This window comes from Ascaphus truei, chromosome 21 (assembly GCF_040206685.1).
Source record: "Ascaphus truei isolate aAscTru1 chromosome 21, aAscTru1.hap1, whole genome shotgun sequence".
NCBI classification, from domain to species: Eukaryota; Metazoa; Chordata; class Amphibia; order Anura; family Ascaphidae; genus Ascaphus; species Ascaphus truei.
In genome coordinates this window covers 4,790,655-4,805,991 of record NC_134503.1, presented here as the reverse complement: position 1 = coordinate 4,805,991, position 15,337 = coordinate 4,790,655, and the positions used below count along the sequence as shown (strand labels likewise).

The 15,337-nt window shown below is 44.4% G+C and overlaps 1 protein-coding gene across 3 annotated transcripts; it reads right to left on the bottom strand.

The window, feature by feature from the left end:
- Positions 1–2,950: 2,950 nt before the first annotated feature.
- MIGA2 (mitoguardin 2) lies at positions 2,951–14,891 on the bottom strand. Of its 3 annotated transcripts, none has more exons than XM_075578630.1 (16): positions 14,727–14,891; positions 13,815–14,040; positions 12,876–13,086; positions 12,204–12,313; positions 11,899–12,016; positions 11,321–11,454; positions 10,811–10,922; positions 10,495–10,592; positions 10,139–10,254; positions 9,675–9,747; positions 9,458–9,544; positions 9,200–9,298; positions 8,918–9,052; positions 8,601–8,654; positions 7,828–7,944; positions 2,951–6,889 (listed from the first exon to the last, which is right to left on the bottom strand). In XM_075578630.1, the coding sequence occupies exons 2-16, from the start codon at positions 13,908–13,910 to the stop codon at positions 6,701–6,703; spliced, it is 1,749 nt and encodes a 582-aa protein (XP_075434745.1). In that variant the 5' UTR covers positions 13,911–14,040; positions 14,727–14,891; the 3' UTR covers positions 2,951–6,700. The 3 variants fall into 3 exon arrangements, with proteins under 3 accessions (XP_075434745.1, XP_075434744.1, XP_075434743.1); XM_075578629.1 differs by having other exon boundaries at positions 10,495–10,595; positions 14,671–14,890; XM_075578628.1 differs by having other exon boundaries at positions 10,495–10,595; positions 14,727–14,890.
- Positions 14,892–15,337: the final 446 nt, after the last annotated feature.

Here is a 15,337-nt window from a genome sequence, read left to right as displayed (position 1 = left end):
ACGTAAAAGGAGAACCAATCAACAAGTTAGGCAGGTACTGAGCGGAGCCAATGGTGAGGGGTGTGTGAGATAGTCGACGCCAACACGCACACGTCTGTAGCGCACCCAATCAGAGACCAGCGCCTCTGATAGACAAACCAATCAGGATCCGAAGTACGATTTCAGGGTTTAGGGAGCAAAGTCACCAATGGGAGCCTTAGCTGCGAATAACCGGTGTCATCACCAGCCAATCCCAGGACAGAGAGAGTAAGGCGTCTCCTCCAATCACCACCGGGAAGGTATTTTGGCGGGAACTGCATGGCTGTGAGGTATTATTGCCCGCCATTGTTTGTTTCATTATATAAATAACACGACGCAGGGTTCCAGTTTCCTCCTCAACACAGGCCTCTATCTGAAACTCAAAACGTGCTTGTAATACTACCCAATTTGAATTAGTAACGGAGTGAGGCGTGCCGCTTCTGCAGCCAGAATCGTCCATTTTAACGATGGCACTGAGAAATAATGTAAAGTTCTACCATTTATCATGATTGAAAAGCCTGCAGGGCAATCACAGCAAAACATCTAGCAAATGTATGTTAGATGTGACATATTTCAGGCATTAAATGTCACTTTTTCAACCACAATCCTGTGTCTAAAAGCAGCAATACTGCATTTCCCCTTTTTTTTTCTTATTTTTGATATGTAAAGCCTGTGGCAATGTATAATTCTACATTCTTACCTAAGCTGGCGTTTGGTGCTCCCGTTATAAATCTGCAAACATCCTGATTGTGTGTGCCTAACTAAATGGCCGCCTTCTAGGGCCGTGTTTATAGTGGGTGCGTGTGCGAAGACGGAGCACATGGCGTCGCACGCGCCTGTTGCGCAAGCAATTTTTGCTCATAGTGTTTTTGCGGCGGACACGTCACAAGGCTGGTTTGTCCTCGTTGGCTGAACTGCTTAAGCGACGCGGCCGTCGCGTGAAAAAAAAAAAATTATTTGTAGCTTGAAGAATCTGCCACAGTCGCTCTGCATCGCACGCACTATGGCCGCCCTCATTGACGTCCACTGATTTGTTTCTGAGGCGCTATATTTGTTTCCTCACGGCTACTATAATCACGGACTAACTTTGTGCTGCAGTCAGTGACATGCTGCAGCTGATATGTAACATTATATTACTAATTCTCTCCCGTCTTAATTACTGTAACCTCCTGCTGTCCGGCCTTCCTGCCTCTCACCTGTCTCCCCTACAATCTATCCTAAATGCTGCTGCCAGAATCACTCTACTCTTTCCTAAATCTGTCTCAGCGCCTCCCATCATGAAATCCCTCTCCTGGCTTCCAATCAAATCCCGCATCTCGCACTCCATTCTTCTCCTCACTTTTAAAGCTTTACACTCTTCTGCCCCTCCTTACATCTCAGCCCTAATTTCTCGCTATGCACCATCCCGACTCTTGCGTTCTTCTCAAGGATGCCTTCTTTCTACCCCCTTTGTATCTAAAGCCCTCTCCCGCCTTAAACCTTTTTCACTGACTGCCCCACACCTCTGGAATGCCCTTCCCCTCAGTACCCGACTAGCCCCCTCGCTATCCACCTTTAAGACCCACCTTAAGACACACTTGCTTAAAGCATATGAATAGCACTGTGGATATTCTGAACACATGATACATAAAGCTTGGCCCCCTGCAGACGCACTTACCAGAACTCCCTCCTACTGTCTCTGTACGTTCTCCCTACCTACCAATTAGACTGTAAGCTCCTCGGGGCAGGGACTCCTCTTCCTTAATGTTATGTTTGTCTAAAGCACTTATTCCCATGATCTGTTATTTATATTATCTGTTATTTATTCGATTACCACATGTATTACTATTGTGAAGCGCTATGTATATTAATGGCGCTATATAAATAAAGACATACAATACAATAAGTGTAACACATTATTGTTACAGTTTTCAGAGTAATAGCCTGCTATTTGGAACACAGCAACAGATCTGTTTGGGATACTTTGTTGCCAAAAGGCAGCGCTCAAAAAGGTGTCGGAGCCAGTTTCCAAAGCAGTAGTGGGTGCTACATTCTAAATGGTTACAGTAGCCACCACAGAAGGATCAGTACATAAAAAATATATAACAAAATGGCATTAGGTGTTAAAAAAAAATGAAGCCAGTATTATCTAATACTACAGAACTGATTTATTTAAAGCTGCAGTTCAAGATGTCGTTTTTTTTTTTTTCCATTCAATATGTGCATCAATACAATCTGCACACTGACAAGTGATTAGCTAAGTTGCGGATTGATCCGTTCTCCTGTAATCGATCGCTGAAGATTCGGCTGGGGGTTAACTACATGCATCCTGGGTCCTCTCTTCTGCTGCAATGACAGCCAAAGTTCTGGAAAGATCATGTGACCAGACAGGACCTAGATTCAATTGATTCACTGCTAGAGAGGGCAGGGCTCAAAAAGGTGATGCTGTTTCAGAAGGGGAAGGGGATGTGACTTTGTAAATGGTTGCTATAGGAACAAAAGTGCTTGTTACATTAGAATACATTAAAAGTGTCTTTAAAATGCTTTTTATTTTTTTTAAAATGCATGAAGTATTTTCTCAAAGTACAGCAGTGCCCCGTTTGTCAGCGCTTCGCTGATACGGCGGCACTGAGAAGGGGGCCGCCATGTTGGTCTGTAAATCACGCATGCGCAGAATGGGCATGTGTGCCCGGTGCGCATGCGCAGACCGCAGGTTCCGCGCGCATACCATAGGTTGCACATGCGCAGAACGGCAAAAATACCAGTTTGCGCATGCGCAGAAGTGAAAAAGCGCCGGATCCGCTTTCCGGCGATTTTCACTATACGGCGGGCCTCTGGAACGGAACCCGCCGTATACCCGGGGCCCTGCTGTACAGAACTGATTTGTTACACACATGTAGGATATTGCTTGAACTGCGGCTTTAAAAAAAAAAAAAAAAAGACAACCATGTCAGATTTTTCAAGTTTGGTTGCTTTAATTGTGCTTGAAGTTGCTAAACTGTGCCTGTGGTGATGAAACAGCTCAATGCAATCATTAAGATAAATAATGTTGTTTATTTACTTTGGTGAACACCATCGTTTGAGAGAATTAGAAGTGCTAAACGATCATTATGGGGTGGGAATACCCTTTGGCATCTAATTGGGTCCTACCAACGCAAAGTTTCTGATCATAAAATAGGAATTTATTTGTGCAAGTTTACAAGAGTTTTATTAGTAACACATTCCGAATCACTGAAACTTATACAATGAGTAAATACCCCAAATAAATGCTCGGTTTGTGCCACACGCACTATTTGGCATGGCATTTAAAAAAAAAGGTCCGTCTCACATCGCAGGCAAAAATAACTGAAAATAAACAACGGGGCGATGTAAACTTACAAAAATCCAATCACCCTAAAAAATGTAACTCATTAAAACGTCAACGCCATTAGTTCAGTTTGGAAGGCCCCTGTTAAAATAGCAGTCAGTGCGATTGCCATTTTCTTTTGAATCTTAAAAGAGATCTCTCTTGTCTTGTCCATTCTAATCCAACACGTGTAAAACAAACATCCGTTCACGAGAGGAGTGGTACAAAAATTAAAAAGAAATGAAGGGACCTGAGGTTACAATGCAGCTCTGCCTAGAGCCCGGTGCAGCGTTACTGTTACCATGGTAATTCCCAAAGCTAAAAGGGAGAAAAATCCTTTTTATCAGAAAAAAAACCAACACTATTTTTCAACATTAAAATGTCAGGACGCAGGGAGGAAGAGAAATTCCTTCAACATTTATTAGTTCCTGAGGTTGCAATCATTTCAGCATGAATCACGACCGTCACCAGCCCTGACAAAATTAAGCAGGAGGCGGCTTCACGTTTGTTTCGATTTGGTAGACAAGGGGTGCTCAACTCCTCTCCTCAAGCCCCCTCACCCCCTCCCCAAACAGGTCAGGTTTTCAGCATATCCCTGCTTCAGCACAGATGGCTTAATGAGAAGCTCAGTCTTCGACTGAGCCACCTGTGCTGAAGCTTGGATATCCTAAAAACCTGACCTGTTGGGGGGGGGGGGGGCTTGAGCTCCCCTTGGGGGTCCACCATTCTTCCTCATCAGACCCATGGTAACGACCACGTATCCCTGGTACATGAAAAGGTTAGCATCAGTGCTTATTACCACCGCTCTTTCAAGTTAATTTAGCAGTTTGACATACAAAGAACAACAACAATTCGAATAGATGTATTTTATTATAATACTATTATATGGAAGTTATAGCTAGAAAACCAGCTGAATATTAACTGCCAGTTATCCACTTGCCCTGCAGCTTAAACAGTGCGACAGAAAGCTCACCCCCCTTTGCGCTAACATTATAAAATGTGTATTCCAAAACTTACTGCGTGACCATTCACAGATAATTGTTTTTGTTTTTTTTTTAAAAAACAAGGCCTTTGTAGTTACAGTGTCAGTTTAAAAAAAAAAAAAAAACATATCGAAAATAAGTTATCACGGGGAATTGCAGCTAAACAGGGCATCCATTTAACAACCACTTATCCCTTCTCTTAGGGACTGAAGAGAATGAAAACGGAGACAATAGAAAGAAAAAAAAAACCCCTTGCTTAATTTAGAAAGAATGGTGGAAGAATTCCCCGTAAGTAACGCATTATCATTAAGCATGTGAGAGCAGAAACACATACCACGGTCGGTTTTCATTTGAGCGACCCGTATTAGCAGCATTTTGTTTCTGCCTATACCAGTGCACAATGTCATTACTTCCAGCAGGCGGAAGGCAGACTGCACAATGTTGGTCCTCGCCAGCAGACAGCGCGGCGGTGTACTTCGCGCTAGGAAGCCTGAATCACAATGGTCATTCCAATACGTTGTGGAGCACACCTCCCTGTGCAGAACACTTTAGCTCCATTGAAATGTATCCAAGAAAAAAATAAAATAATGGACGACTGCTTTACAGAAAATGGAATAGGGGCTATTGTGTCCCCGGCTCCTCTACCACCATAGGGTGGGTGGAAGACAACCGGTTTAGTTCCGAACACCCACCGACAATGAAGATACTGCAGAATACAGACGTGTGAGTAGGACTACACGGGGCCAATGCGCTGAAGCACCTTTGTAAGAGAAAACTGGAGCTTTCCCTCAAATCACCACAGCATTGCCACTCTTCCCATTGACCCTCCTTCCAAACCCCGATAACAACTAGTGTCCACAGCTTCTTGGAGACCAGTTGAGTTGAGCCTCATACAGTATCTGCGTGGTGTAGTGTCTAACCCAGGGGTGGCCAACACCACATCATCAAGTGCCAACAACAGGTCAGGTTTTAAAGATATCCCTGCTTCAACGCAGGTGGCGCAAGCTTCAACTGAGCCACCTGTGCTGTAGCAGGGGTATCCTTAAAATCTGACCGGTTGGTGGACAGTGAGGACTGGAGTTGGCCACCCCTGATCCAGCCGAACAGAACACATGGTAGAGCGTGATGAAGCCATTGTAAAGTGGTCTTTAAAAAGAGAACAAACTCTGGGTGATTATGGGTGTAGAGATACTCTGCATAGTTATACAATGGTGATTAGTGCTGCAATCTTCAGCCCATTGCTATTTTGTGCTGGGACCAAGCAGCAATATTTTTAAAGTACTATTTGCTTTAACAGCACACAATAATAACACATGTATCAAACACATAACACCAAGGTTAAAAGAAAAACTTCAAAAATCTTAATAGAAAGTTTTTTTTGATTGGTGAAATTACAGTTCGGCGTCTGTTCGATTCCCAACTGCGATGGCAGCTACTCGCCCACTACTTACTGGTATTTACTTTCTCATGGCAGAGCAAGTACAATACTAGGATTGCTTTAACAAATTAGATTTGTTTCACCTCCTACAGATATAAATCAGGACTTTATAAACGACAGCAACAATTATTTCCGACAAAGAGCACTTATTTTTGGACAAAAATAAGTTTCTAATGTGCTTATCCGTACAAGCACCACATCCCACGGTTTACACAATGCTTGAGATATGGTGTTTTAAAATGAGAAACCTGCAATATACTTTATACATCTTGCCCTTTGTCTCTCCTGTGATTAGTATAAGGACTCCCACCCTTATATTCCTCTTTACACATACCACACCTTCTGACACAGAAGTGTCTTGTTAGCAGATGGCTTCTGCTTTCATGTTCTGTGCGAAGTGGAGTTTATTGCACATAACACTTACATTCCCACTCCATTCACATTAAAGTATATTTTTAAATAACATAAAATACCATGTTCTTTCTGCGCACAGCAGCATTCTTGTCCTTACATGCTGCTTATAGCACCGCAGACCTCTGCAAGTTAAAAACACAGGAGCTACAATACAAGGCAATCCTTTCTTCCTCTACCGTCAGAAGAATCTGTTTTTAAAAAAAAAAAGAGTTTATGATTGAAACAGGTGGCTAAAAACGAGGTACAAAAGCAGAATTTCACATGACTGAGCTTTGATGTGTTCAGCGAAAGTAGACCGGCCACATCAATAATTATGCCCCCCGAAAAACAAAATAAGAGAGGCCTGGGCGTTCAGTAGTTTGGTTGCTTACGAAGAGTGATTTTGTATTTCAGCAGTGCCCTGGAAAGGGTTTAGGAAACGGTCGGCCAACTTCATACAGAAAAGGCTCCCAAAGCTGCAGTGCTTCTGCTGTATTCATATATTGCCATATATATATATCAGTGTTGTGGACAGAGATTGCGTTAGACTGGTCGGTTTTCAGCAGGGACGTCCCCATTCATTTCACTTCTAGTGTCTACACCCAAGTATCCCAGGAGAATCTCGCTGCGTCTGCGGGAAAGGTGGAGGATGTCTTCGGCCAGCAACTGGACGGTGGTGTATCTCACGTTATCCAAGTCAAACATATCCTTTAAATACTGCACGATCTGGTGCTGGCAGGAAGAGGGGAAAAAAAGAGAAAACTAATTATAGCCATCCAGTGACAGACGCGAGAACAACTTATTTTCAAAACGTTGCAGAGTCAAGGACAAAAGGAACCAAATTCCTCAACAAATACCAATGTGGGGAACATATATCTCAATCAGCTTGTCCTAGTTAAAAGCAGCATTCTTAGAGAAAAGCATGAACAGAATGTTTATACCATTTCAAAACACAAATGTAACAGTCATTTAAGCAATATAATGTGGACTCGCTCTACAACAGCAGTGCGCAAACTGGTGGGCTCGAGACTGACTGTGGGGGGCGCGGGGTTTACAGAGGCCCCACGCGCTTCCCGAAAGCACTTAAATCAAGTGCCGGGGAAGCGGCGAAGGCCTATGAAAACCTCACTTACCTTGGCTACGGCAGCTTCTTACACGCGTCGACGCGAAGTCATGTTGCTATGGCAACGGGACGTCATGACGCCAGAGCCGAGGTAAGCAGGGGTGGGGGAGGGCGCAGAGAGAAGGGAACTGCCGGCGGGGCGCATGGAAAAAAAGTTTGTTCCTCCTGCTCTACAACACGGGGGCTTAACGCCAGTGCTCAAGACCACACACACACACACACACGATCAGGTTGAGGATAGCCAAGCTTCAGCACAGGTGGCACAGTCTTTGACTGCACCACCTGTGCTGAAGCAGTGATATCCTTAAAACCTGACCTGTTGGAGGGGGCTTGACTGGAGTTGAGCACCCCTGCTCTACAACAACATGTTAATGACCAGAACGTCACCGCATAGTATAGCAAATGAGGTTATTATTTTACTTTAAACCGTAGTGCCCATCGGAGTAGTGTTTTTTCTAGGAGTTTGTAAAGGGCATCATTAAATGAAAAAAACATTGAAAAACAACCCAAGTGACGAGAGAGTGAAAAGGCACAGCCCAAATCTTACTTTGAAGAAATTACATATCTCGGTCAAATGCTCTTTGGGCCCCAGAAATCCAAAAGCCAAGATGGGGCTGACATGCTCCGACACGGAGTAAAAATGGGAAATGAAGCCATCGGGAACCTGTTTTGAAATAGGATGCAATAAAAGAAGGCGTTTCATGGTCTCTCGGGGTAAAGGATTACAGACGACCTGTACTTGTGTTTTACAAAGATTTGTAACAAGCACCATCTCCCATTGCTACTATACATTAGATCAGTGGTTTCCAACCTTTTTGGGAAATTCTGAGAAGCCCCCAACCCTCTCTAATAGCGCGTCCGAGATCACATGCATTGTAAGGAACCCCAACCCTCTCTAATAGCGCGTCTGAGATCAGATGCATTGTAAGGAACCCCAACCCTCTCCAAAAGCGCGTCTGAGATCAGATGCATTGTAAGGAACCCCAACCCTCTCTAATAGCGCGTCTGAGATCAGATGCATTGTTTGGAACCCCAACCCTCTCTAATAGCGCGTCTGAGATCAGATGCATTGTAAGGAACCCCAACCCTCTCTAATAGCGCGTCTGAGATCAGATGCATTGTAAGGAACCCCAACCCTCTCTAATAGCATGTCTGAGATCAGATGCATTGTCAAATTACAGTGAACCCTTTAGGGATGCCCAGGGACACTGCACTACAGCTTTAACATGAATGCCAATATAGGCAGCTGTAGCTTTGTTTTATCTTGCAAATCTAGGACTTCTTGTGACCCTGTTCCTAGTGTACATTTTAGGTACTTGCCATTAGGAGTCTCCTTTTTGCTTTTAGCACTGACCAGCACGCGGTTGCCAATGCCTAGGACAAAAAAAAAAATGAATACCATTAGTTAGAAAAACCTGACACCCATCAACACCAAGGCAAACACTGTGACGTACACTGTGACGTACAATAATCAATAATAATCAATAATAAAATGCTTTTGGATAGAGGCCGTTTTTACATATGAAAACAAGTCAAACGATCGAAAGTGTCGCAGCAACTAGGAAAATGGACAGACTGCACAGGACATGGGGGTTCCCCTCGATTCTGGGGTTAGTAGCGGGGTTCACCCTGCTCACCGTCTCCTTGAAGCTGTCGGACAGCCAGCGGTTGCGCAGTACTGCAAGGACAGAGGAGGGCGGGTTTTCAAGGTCTTCAAAGGCATCCATGAGAATGAAATCCAAGGCGATATCAAAGAAGTTCATACAGACCACCTGAGCAGAGAGAGGGGAAAAAATAAAATATATTAGGTTTTATTTGCAGCTACGCATTAAAAAAGTAAAAAAAAAAAAAATACAGGAAACACTGCAAACGAGGAGGTGGGATCCACGTGCAGAAGGCAAAGTGCACCTTTTTCTTACCCCTCGTCCCTCCAGCTCTCTCTGGGTGGTTGCCCATGTGTCCTCCTTTAATGCGTAACACACCATCTCAGCGTAGTTTTCACGGAATCCCTTGGGGCTCTTAAAATGGAGGATTATAAAATACAACCGACGTGGTGAACATGCTGGTTATACAAACATTCAACTTCCTTGTGTATCTTTAGCTAGGCTCCCCCGCATGCAGGACAGCTACGGCGGCCCCGCCAAAACACAGTGAGAGAAACCTTCACCCTGAACTACCTTGTCAGCTTTCACCAGGAGTCCAGTCACCATCTGTTTGCCGACTTCACCAAAAAACAGCTGGTTCCCTTCATCCTGAAGCAGTCCCTGACAAGGGAGAATGGAAAATATCAACAGTGGTAAAAATGGAAGAACAGAGAGGTTGGGGGAGGGTAAAGGGGAGCAGGTTGGAGGAGGGTAAAGGGGTGCGAGAGAGGGGGTGGTGTAGCCCCATTACCTGAAATGCCTGTCGGACACAGTGCAGTTTTGCCAGGAAATCCTGATCGTTGTAACAGCCCAACAACTCTGTCCTGACGGGTCACAAAGACATGTTGCAAAAACTTAGGGCTGTGCCATTTAGGTTCATCCGATGAGCGATCACCACCTTTCCTTAAGAATCCTTATAGTAAGCAAACTAAAGATAAAATGAATGCAGGGGCGCTCAACTCCAGTCCCCAAGCCCCTCAACAGGTCAGGTTTTCAGAATCCCAGCTTCAGCACAGGTGGCTCAATCAGTCCCAGCTTCAGTGCAGGTGGCTCAATTAGCTGATTGAGCCACCTGTGCTGAAGCTGGGATATCCAGAAAACCTGACCTGTTGGGGGGGGGTGGGGGGGGGCTTGAGGACTGGAGTTGAGCACCCCCTGCATTAATGTGAGAATCGCCCTAAAACAGGCACACGTTTGGTAGAAGTCGGCCCTTACCTCATTGTCCTGCATGTTACTTTCCCTTCTTGTACTAGCTTCAACGCTTCTTCGTAAGCGGCTGCTGGTTTGGGCGCCTGAAACGGGACCTCACTGAACTGCAAAGTGTCGAAGAGCTAAAATAAATAAAAAGTTACAAATACTCAAGAGAACCCATCTTGGATAGAAGTAGTACATCCTTGTTAAGGAGGGCTAGCCCCTCTAATTTATCAGCAACGTTTTGGACATGTAGGAATTGTTGGCCAGTTTTCCCCAACAGGACTGCTAGAGAGGCTGGAGGTGTGAATGTTGCACGTTTGATGTTGGAGTTCACTTGGTAAAGAAGCCTTCACTGATTAATTAAAGTAGTATGTCACCTCAGCTGCAGAGAAGAAAGAGTCATCAGATGTCGTGCTGTTCTCATCGTCCATGCGCAGCGGACTCCTGCCGTCAGCAAGGGGGAACATCAGGACGTCTTCTGGGTGGGAGAGAACAAAGCCAAACACTGCCTAAAATCAGCCACAACTGATAACTGCAGCGTGTGGGGTGGGTGGTGTGTGGCATGTGTAAATTCCTTCACAAAAAAACACAAATCATTGTTCTAACGGCGATTAGAAAAAGAAACAACATTGCATTAGATCAAGAAACAACATTGCATTATTTGAAGCTAAAACAGTGAACACCCCGACTCACCCAAATCCATCAGTATGTTATCTGGAGGGACGCTTCCAAACTCTTCCTGCAGGTTGTAGGCACGGTGCAGAAGGGACTCCAGCTTGCCTGCAAACGCTCTGTTACAGGAATCCTGCAACAGCGATAACAAGGAAAGGTAGTGTAAACCTCAAGAGATGTCACATTCCTCATGGGCTGTATGTTATAATGGAAACAGCCAGCAAGAGAAGAGTCCAGGAATGAGGCCAAGGATTATGCTGGCGATGTGCTGACCAATACACAAGTCTACTTGTATAAACATGTAATTCTTGGTAACAATATACTTGACAACTCCATCATCCGGAGGAAAAAGTGTTGGTTAAATAAAATTATGTTTATAAAGAACAGAGATGCCTTACAAACACATACTCAAGAGGTTACTATATTATTATTTACAATGGAGGTTTGCCAGTTATGAATGTCCAACCCCCCCCAATCAGGTAGTCTTTTTGTTGTGGACAACATGCATTGAATTACTTACTGGATACCCACCTCAGACATATCCTCAGAGATGGTCTCATTGAGGAGCTCACTATTCTGAGCGGTCGGAGTACTAGAGTTACATCTTTGCCCGATGCGCAATGCCTGTTGCCATTTATGCAAGGCTTCCTCGAAGAGCTCCATCCCTAACCAGCACAAAAACGACATGGTCACCTCCTAATCAGCCTGCACCGCTCCAAAATGACACGAGGGGGAGTGATGCAAGCAGCACACCTGTACAAGATGCAGATAAACACAGAAACACTTCGTGTCCGCTACAGCTGAGGAGCTCAACGCCAGTCCTCAACAGCGCCCAACAGGGCAGGTAAGGCTGTCCCACCTTTAGCACAGGTGGCTCAGTCAAAGACTGAGCCACCCTGTGCTGATGCTGTGATATCCTTAAAACCTGCCCTGTTTGGCGCTCGAGAACCTCTGCTGTAGAGATCATTCCATATTTGGTTACACATTGCCACTGCAGTGTTGTGCTTCAGGGACTAGTTTACGTCGATAAGACCTTAAAACCGTGAGCAAACCTAAATAGGTCAAGAACTTTAAAAAAAAAAAAGGTACTTTGTCTGTGTGGAATATACCTTGGATGTAAAGATTTTCAGCATTAGAGTCTCCCCCCGCTACTGGTTCGTCCATTTCCTGGGTCTCCCATGGCCCTGTAGAAGTTGCATTCATACTAGAGGAGTTCACAGCCACTACCTGTCCAGTGAGGAGGCGAATATTAGAATTATATACAGTATAAGAATTTGTTTTGCAGAGATATACAGACACACAGGTTCATATCTTTCTTAAGATTACTGTGCTGTTACACAGATCCCCTAAACAGCTGTGCAAGTCACATGGCATTAGGCCATAAACATTCCTGTTGCGTATTAGCGCACCTTACCGAAGCCAGACTATGCGTGGAGCTCGAATGCTTGCTTGGCTCCAGAGAAGAAATGCCACTCAGGGTATCATTGCTCTTACTGCTGGGACTCTGCACCCTGCGGGAGTATCCTGAAAATCAGAGACTTATCCATTCAGAAGGAAAATTGACAGCTAAGAGCCAAGCAAAAGCTTACACTAATCTTATAAAGTTATTATTATACAATTAAACAGATATATAGAAGAGGGGGGAGATTAACAGATGTCAACAACCAAATTCCCCAACGGGTTCCATAGCTGTTGTGATTGCAATTATTATTGCAAAGCGATGTGTTACATGCACTATTGGAAGCAAATAGATTGAGACTGTGTTCCAAAACGGACACTCTGGAAGCACCCAGAAAACCCAACCCGGCTTTTCAGGCAATTCCCCTGCTTGTCCATGTTGTGCCTGCAATGCATGAACTTTTATTATTTTATTATTAAACTCAACTTCCAGCCCACTTACATTTGGGATTAAAACCACAGCTTATCAGGATCAGTGCATTCCACCCCGATTCAGGCCTTGGACTGTTCTCTGCCCGAGCCCAACAAATCTCATTAAAATGTGCGTATTGCATTATTCGGATATAAAAATATCTGAAGGTCAAGAATTAAAATCTCCTCCAGCACAAAGTAGCACTAAGGGACTCGCCTTTCTTTACTGAAGAGGTGCGTCTGGCGGGTAAGACGGATGTCGGGACTCCACCCAGCTTCAGGCCACCATTATCTGGCGTTATTTGTTTCTTTCTATGTTTTCGGCGTTTCAGCTGGTGAGCCGCAAGTGCCAGAGCAACGGTGCCAAGAGCAGTGGCAAAAAGAACCCTCCGGAGCCCAGGAGATAGTCTCAGCTGTGAGAAAGTATTCTGCAGGGACAGGAAGTGTTTCAAGGCAAATTAAAGCAAAAAAGGAGTCTTCTCTAAAACATGTCACGGTAAAATAGCAACACAGGTCCCAACAAAACGTAAACAGCAAGATTTCCTGATTAGAAGAACATTAACACAGCAATACGCTTTGATGTATTTAAATTCCATCGTGGACTTGTAGATTTTCCCCTCTATCTTCAATTCACTTGATTTAGAAATACTAGGATACTTCCATGACAAAGAGCAGTAAAACGGCAATTTTCAGTGTAGAGGGGAATTCTAGAACCAAAAATAGGATATAATGTGGCGTCAACCCCCACACCAACTCCCGATATATACGTTATGGAGTCATTTTTTTTCTCCAGTTGGGTAAAATTTGTTCGTTTAATAAAAATCCCTTTATTTAGCGATGATCCGGAAAACTGTTCCCATCATTTGCATTGTTTTAATAATCCACCCCAAAAGTTTCATGTCACACAGCGATCGTCATGTTTCTAACTGGGACATTTACTAAGCTCTGACAAGGGGCATTGCAGCTCGAGTCTGCTTTTAATGACATGACTTCAATGGCAGTTAACGAGCAATTGAGCTGTGATATCCCTTATCTGACAGCAGTGCATTCTGGCCATATGTTCCACTTTATCAGGCAATGATAGAGAAGCCGTCACACATCGCTATATCCACACTTAACAGCAGAAAGGTCAAGTTCAATGATAACCCATATTTACCTGTCCAAAGGTTGTGTACAAAAACACTGGTATCTCTGCCACGGTCATGGCAAGAGCCTGGATAATAGACATCCCCTCTGCCCTCCGGAAAGCCATAGTTAAAAAGGGCGAAGGACACAGATACAAATAGACGCTCGCTTATCATGCACTTGTGAAGTCCCTCTTGTCAGGGTTAAAACGTCAAAGAAAAATGTGCAGCTTCACATGTCCATCTTCCATCGAGAACCTAAAAATACAATATGTTACCAAAAATTGTGTATACATACATATTTATAACTCCCATGGCCCTGTTCCAATGCAACCTAGGGCATGTCAATTTATATCCATTAGCCTCAGGTACTGAAAGGACTAGGAAATGTAGTAAGGACGGCAAGGTCTACAAACCAGGGACCCGTGTACTGTTCTATGTACACCAACATTGTCCGACTTCATTAAGTATTCATTGTGTATCCCTCATCACAGCAGGGAGTCTGCTTCCCCTTACCCTCCTGGTTGGGTAAAAGTAATTATTGCCCACCCATTTGGTTTGGGTGCAGCAAGTATGTAGATCTTTACAGCACCATCCATGTACATAGCACTTCACAGCTGTAATACACGGGACATAATATTGTAACACAATGGGAATAAGGGCTCAATAAATGCACCAAAAGCCACAGGGGCCTCAATACAGGGATTTATTCCTGGTTTTTATATTTGCAATCCAATCAAAAATAAGATATAAAACTGGAAAAGGAGTCCCTGCCCTGAAGAGCTTACAATGCAGTGGGTTGACTTAAACACATCCCCACACCCCCTTCCATGTTGTTGATACTGGGCCAGATCTCCATGGGGGGCAGTTCCCAGGGTCATACCCTACATCCCTGCTTCTGTCATTCTTCCCTCCCCTGCTGCTTCCTCCCTCCCTGCACTCACTCATCGCTCCATCACTCCCGAAGGGCAGCGACTCCTCCAGCTTCCGCGCAGCCCAACCCTGCCGCCGAATCCAGGCGGGCACCGTATAAAGAATGGCAGCCCGGCGGGTCCAGTAGCAAGCGGCGCTCTCCGCCCAGCAATCTCCGGAGCCAATCCACGTGCCGCAAGCATGCCCAGCTGCTTTCCCACGTGTGAGGGCGGTGGCGCTAGGACATACTTCCGGGTTGCTGCTCTCTCCCCCGATTGGTCGGGCGGTCGGTAGAGGCGGGGCTACTCTTAAAAAGACAGAACCCCAGAATAATGCAGAGAGATGGTCACTGGCAGTAATGACTGGCTGTAGCATGGACAGCACATGAGAAATAATGACAATCCACATCTATTGACCAAAAAGTTAAACAAAAAATAGATTTTAAACATTTTGTAAGGCTCCATTATTTTTTTTTCCTCTGGCTAGCTGATCTGTTTGATTTAGTAATGTTTGTTTTTTTAACCCCTGCAGGTAAAGTCCCCTAAAAAGTATTAAAACCTACAGGACATGAAGGTGCTACTTATGTTATACCATTATGTTATGCTATTTAAAAAAAACATGCTATTTAAAAAAACATGGACAT

What these genes read in the sequence shown, in the direction of transcription:
- MIGA2 (XM_075578629.1), bottom strand. Translation starts at nt 13,910, where the DNA reads ATGGCTTTCCGGAGGGCAGAGGGGATGTCTATTATCCAGGCTCTTGCC. An exon ending in TGTACACAACCTTTGGACAG is followed by an intron (nt 13,087 to 13,814) that starts GTAAATATGGGT and finishes CTGTCCCTGCAG; the next exon opens with AATACTTTCTCACAGCTGAG. An exon ending in GTGTCCGACAGGCATTTCAG is followed by an intron (nt 9,545 to 9,674) that starts GTAATGGGGCTA and finishes CTCCCTTGTCAG; the next exon opens with GGACTGCTTCAGGATGAAGG.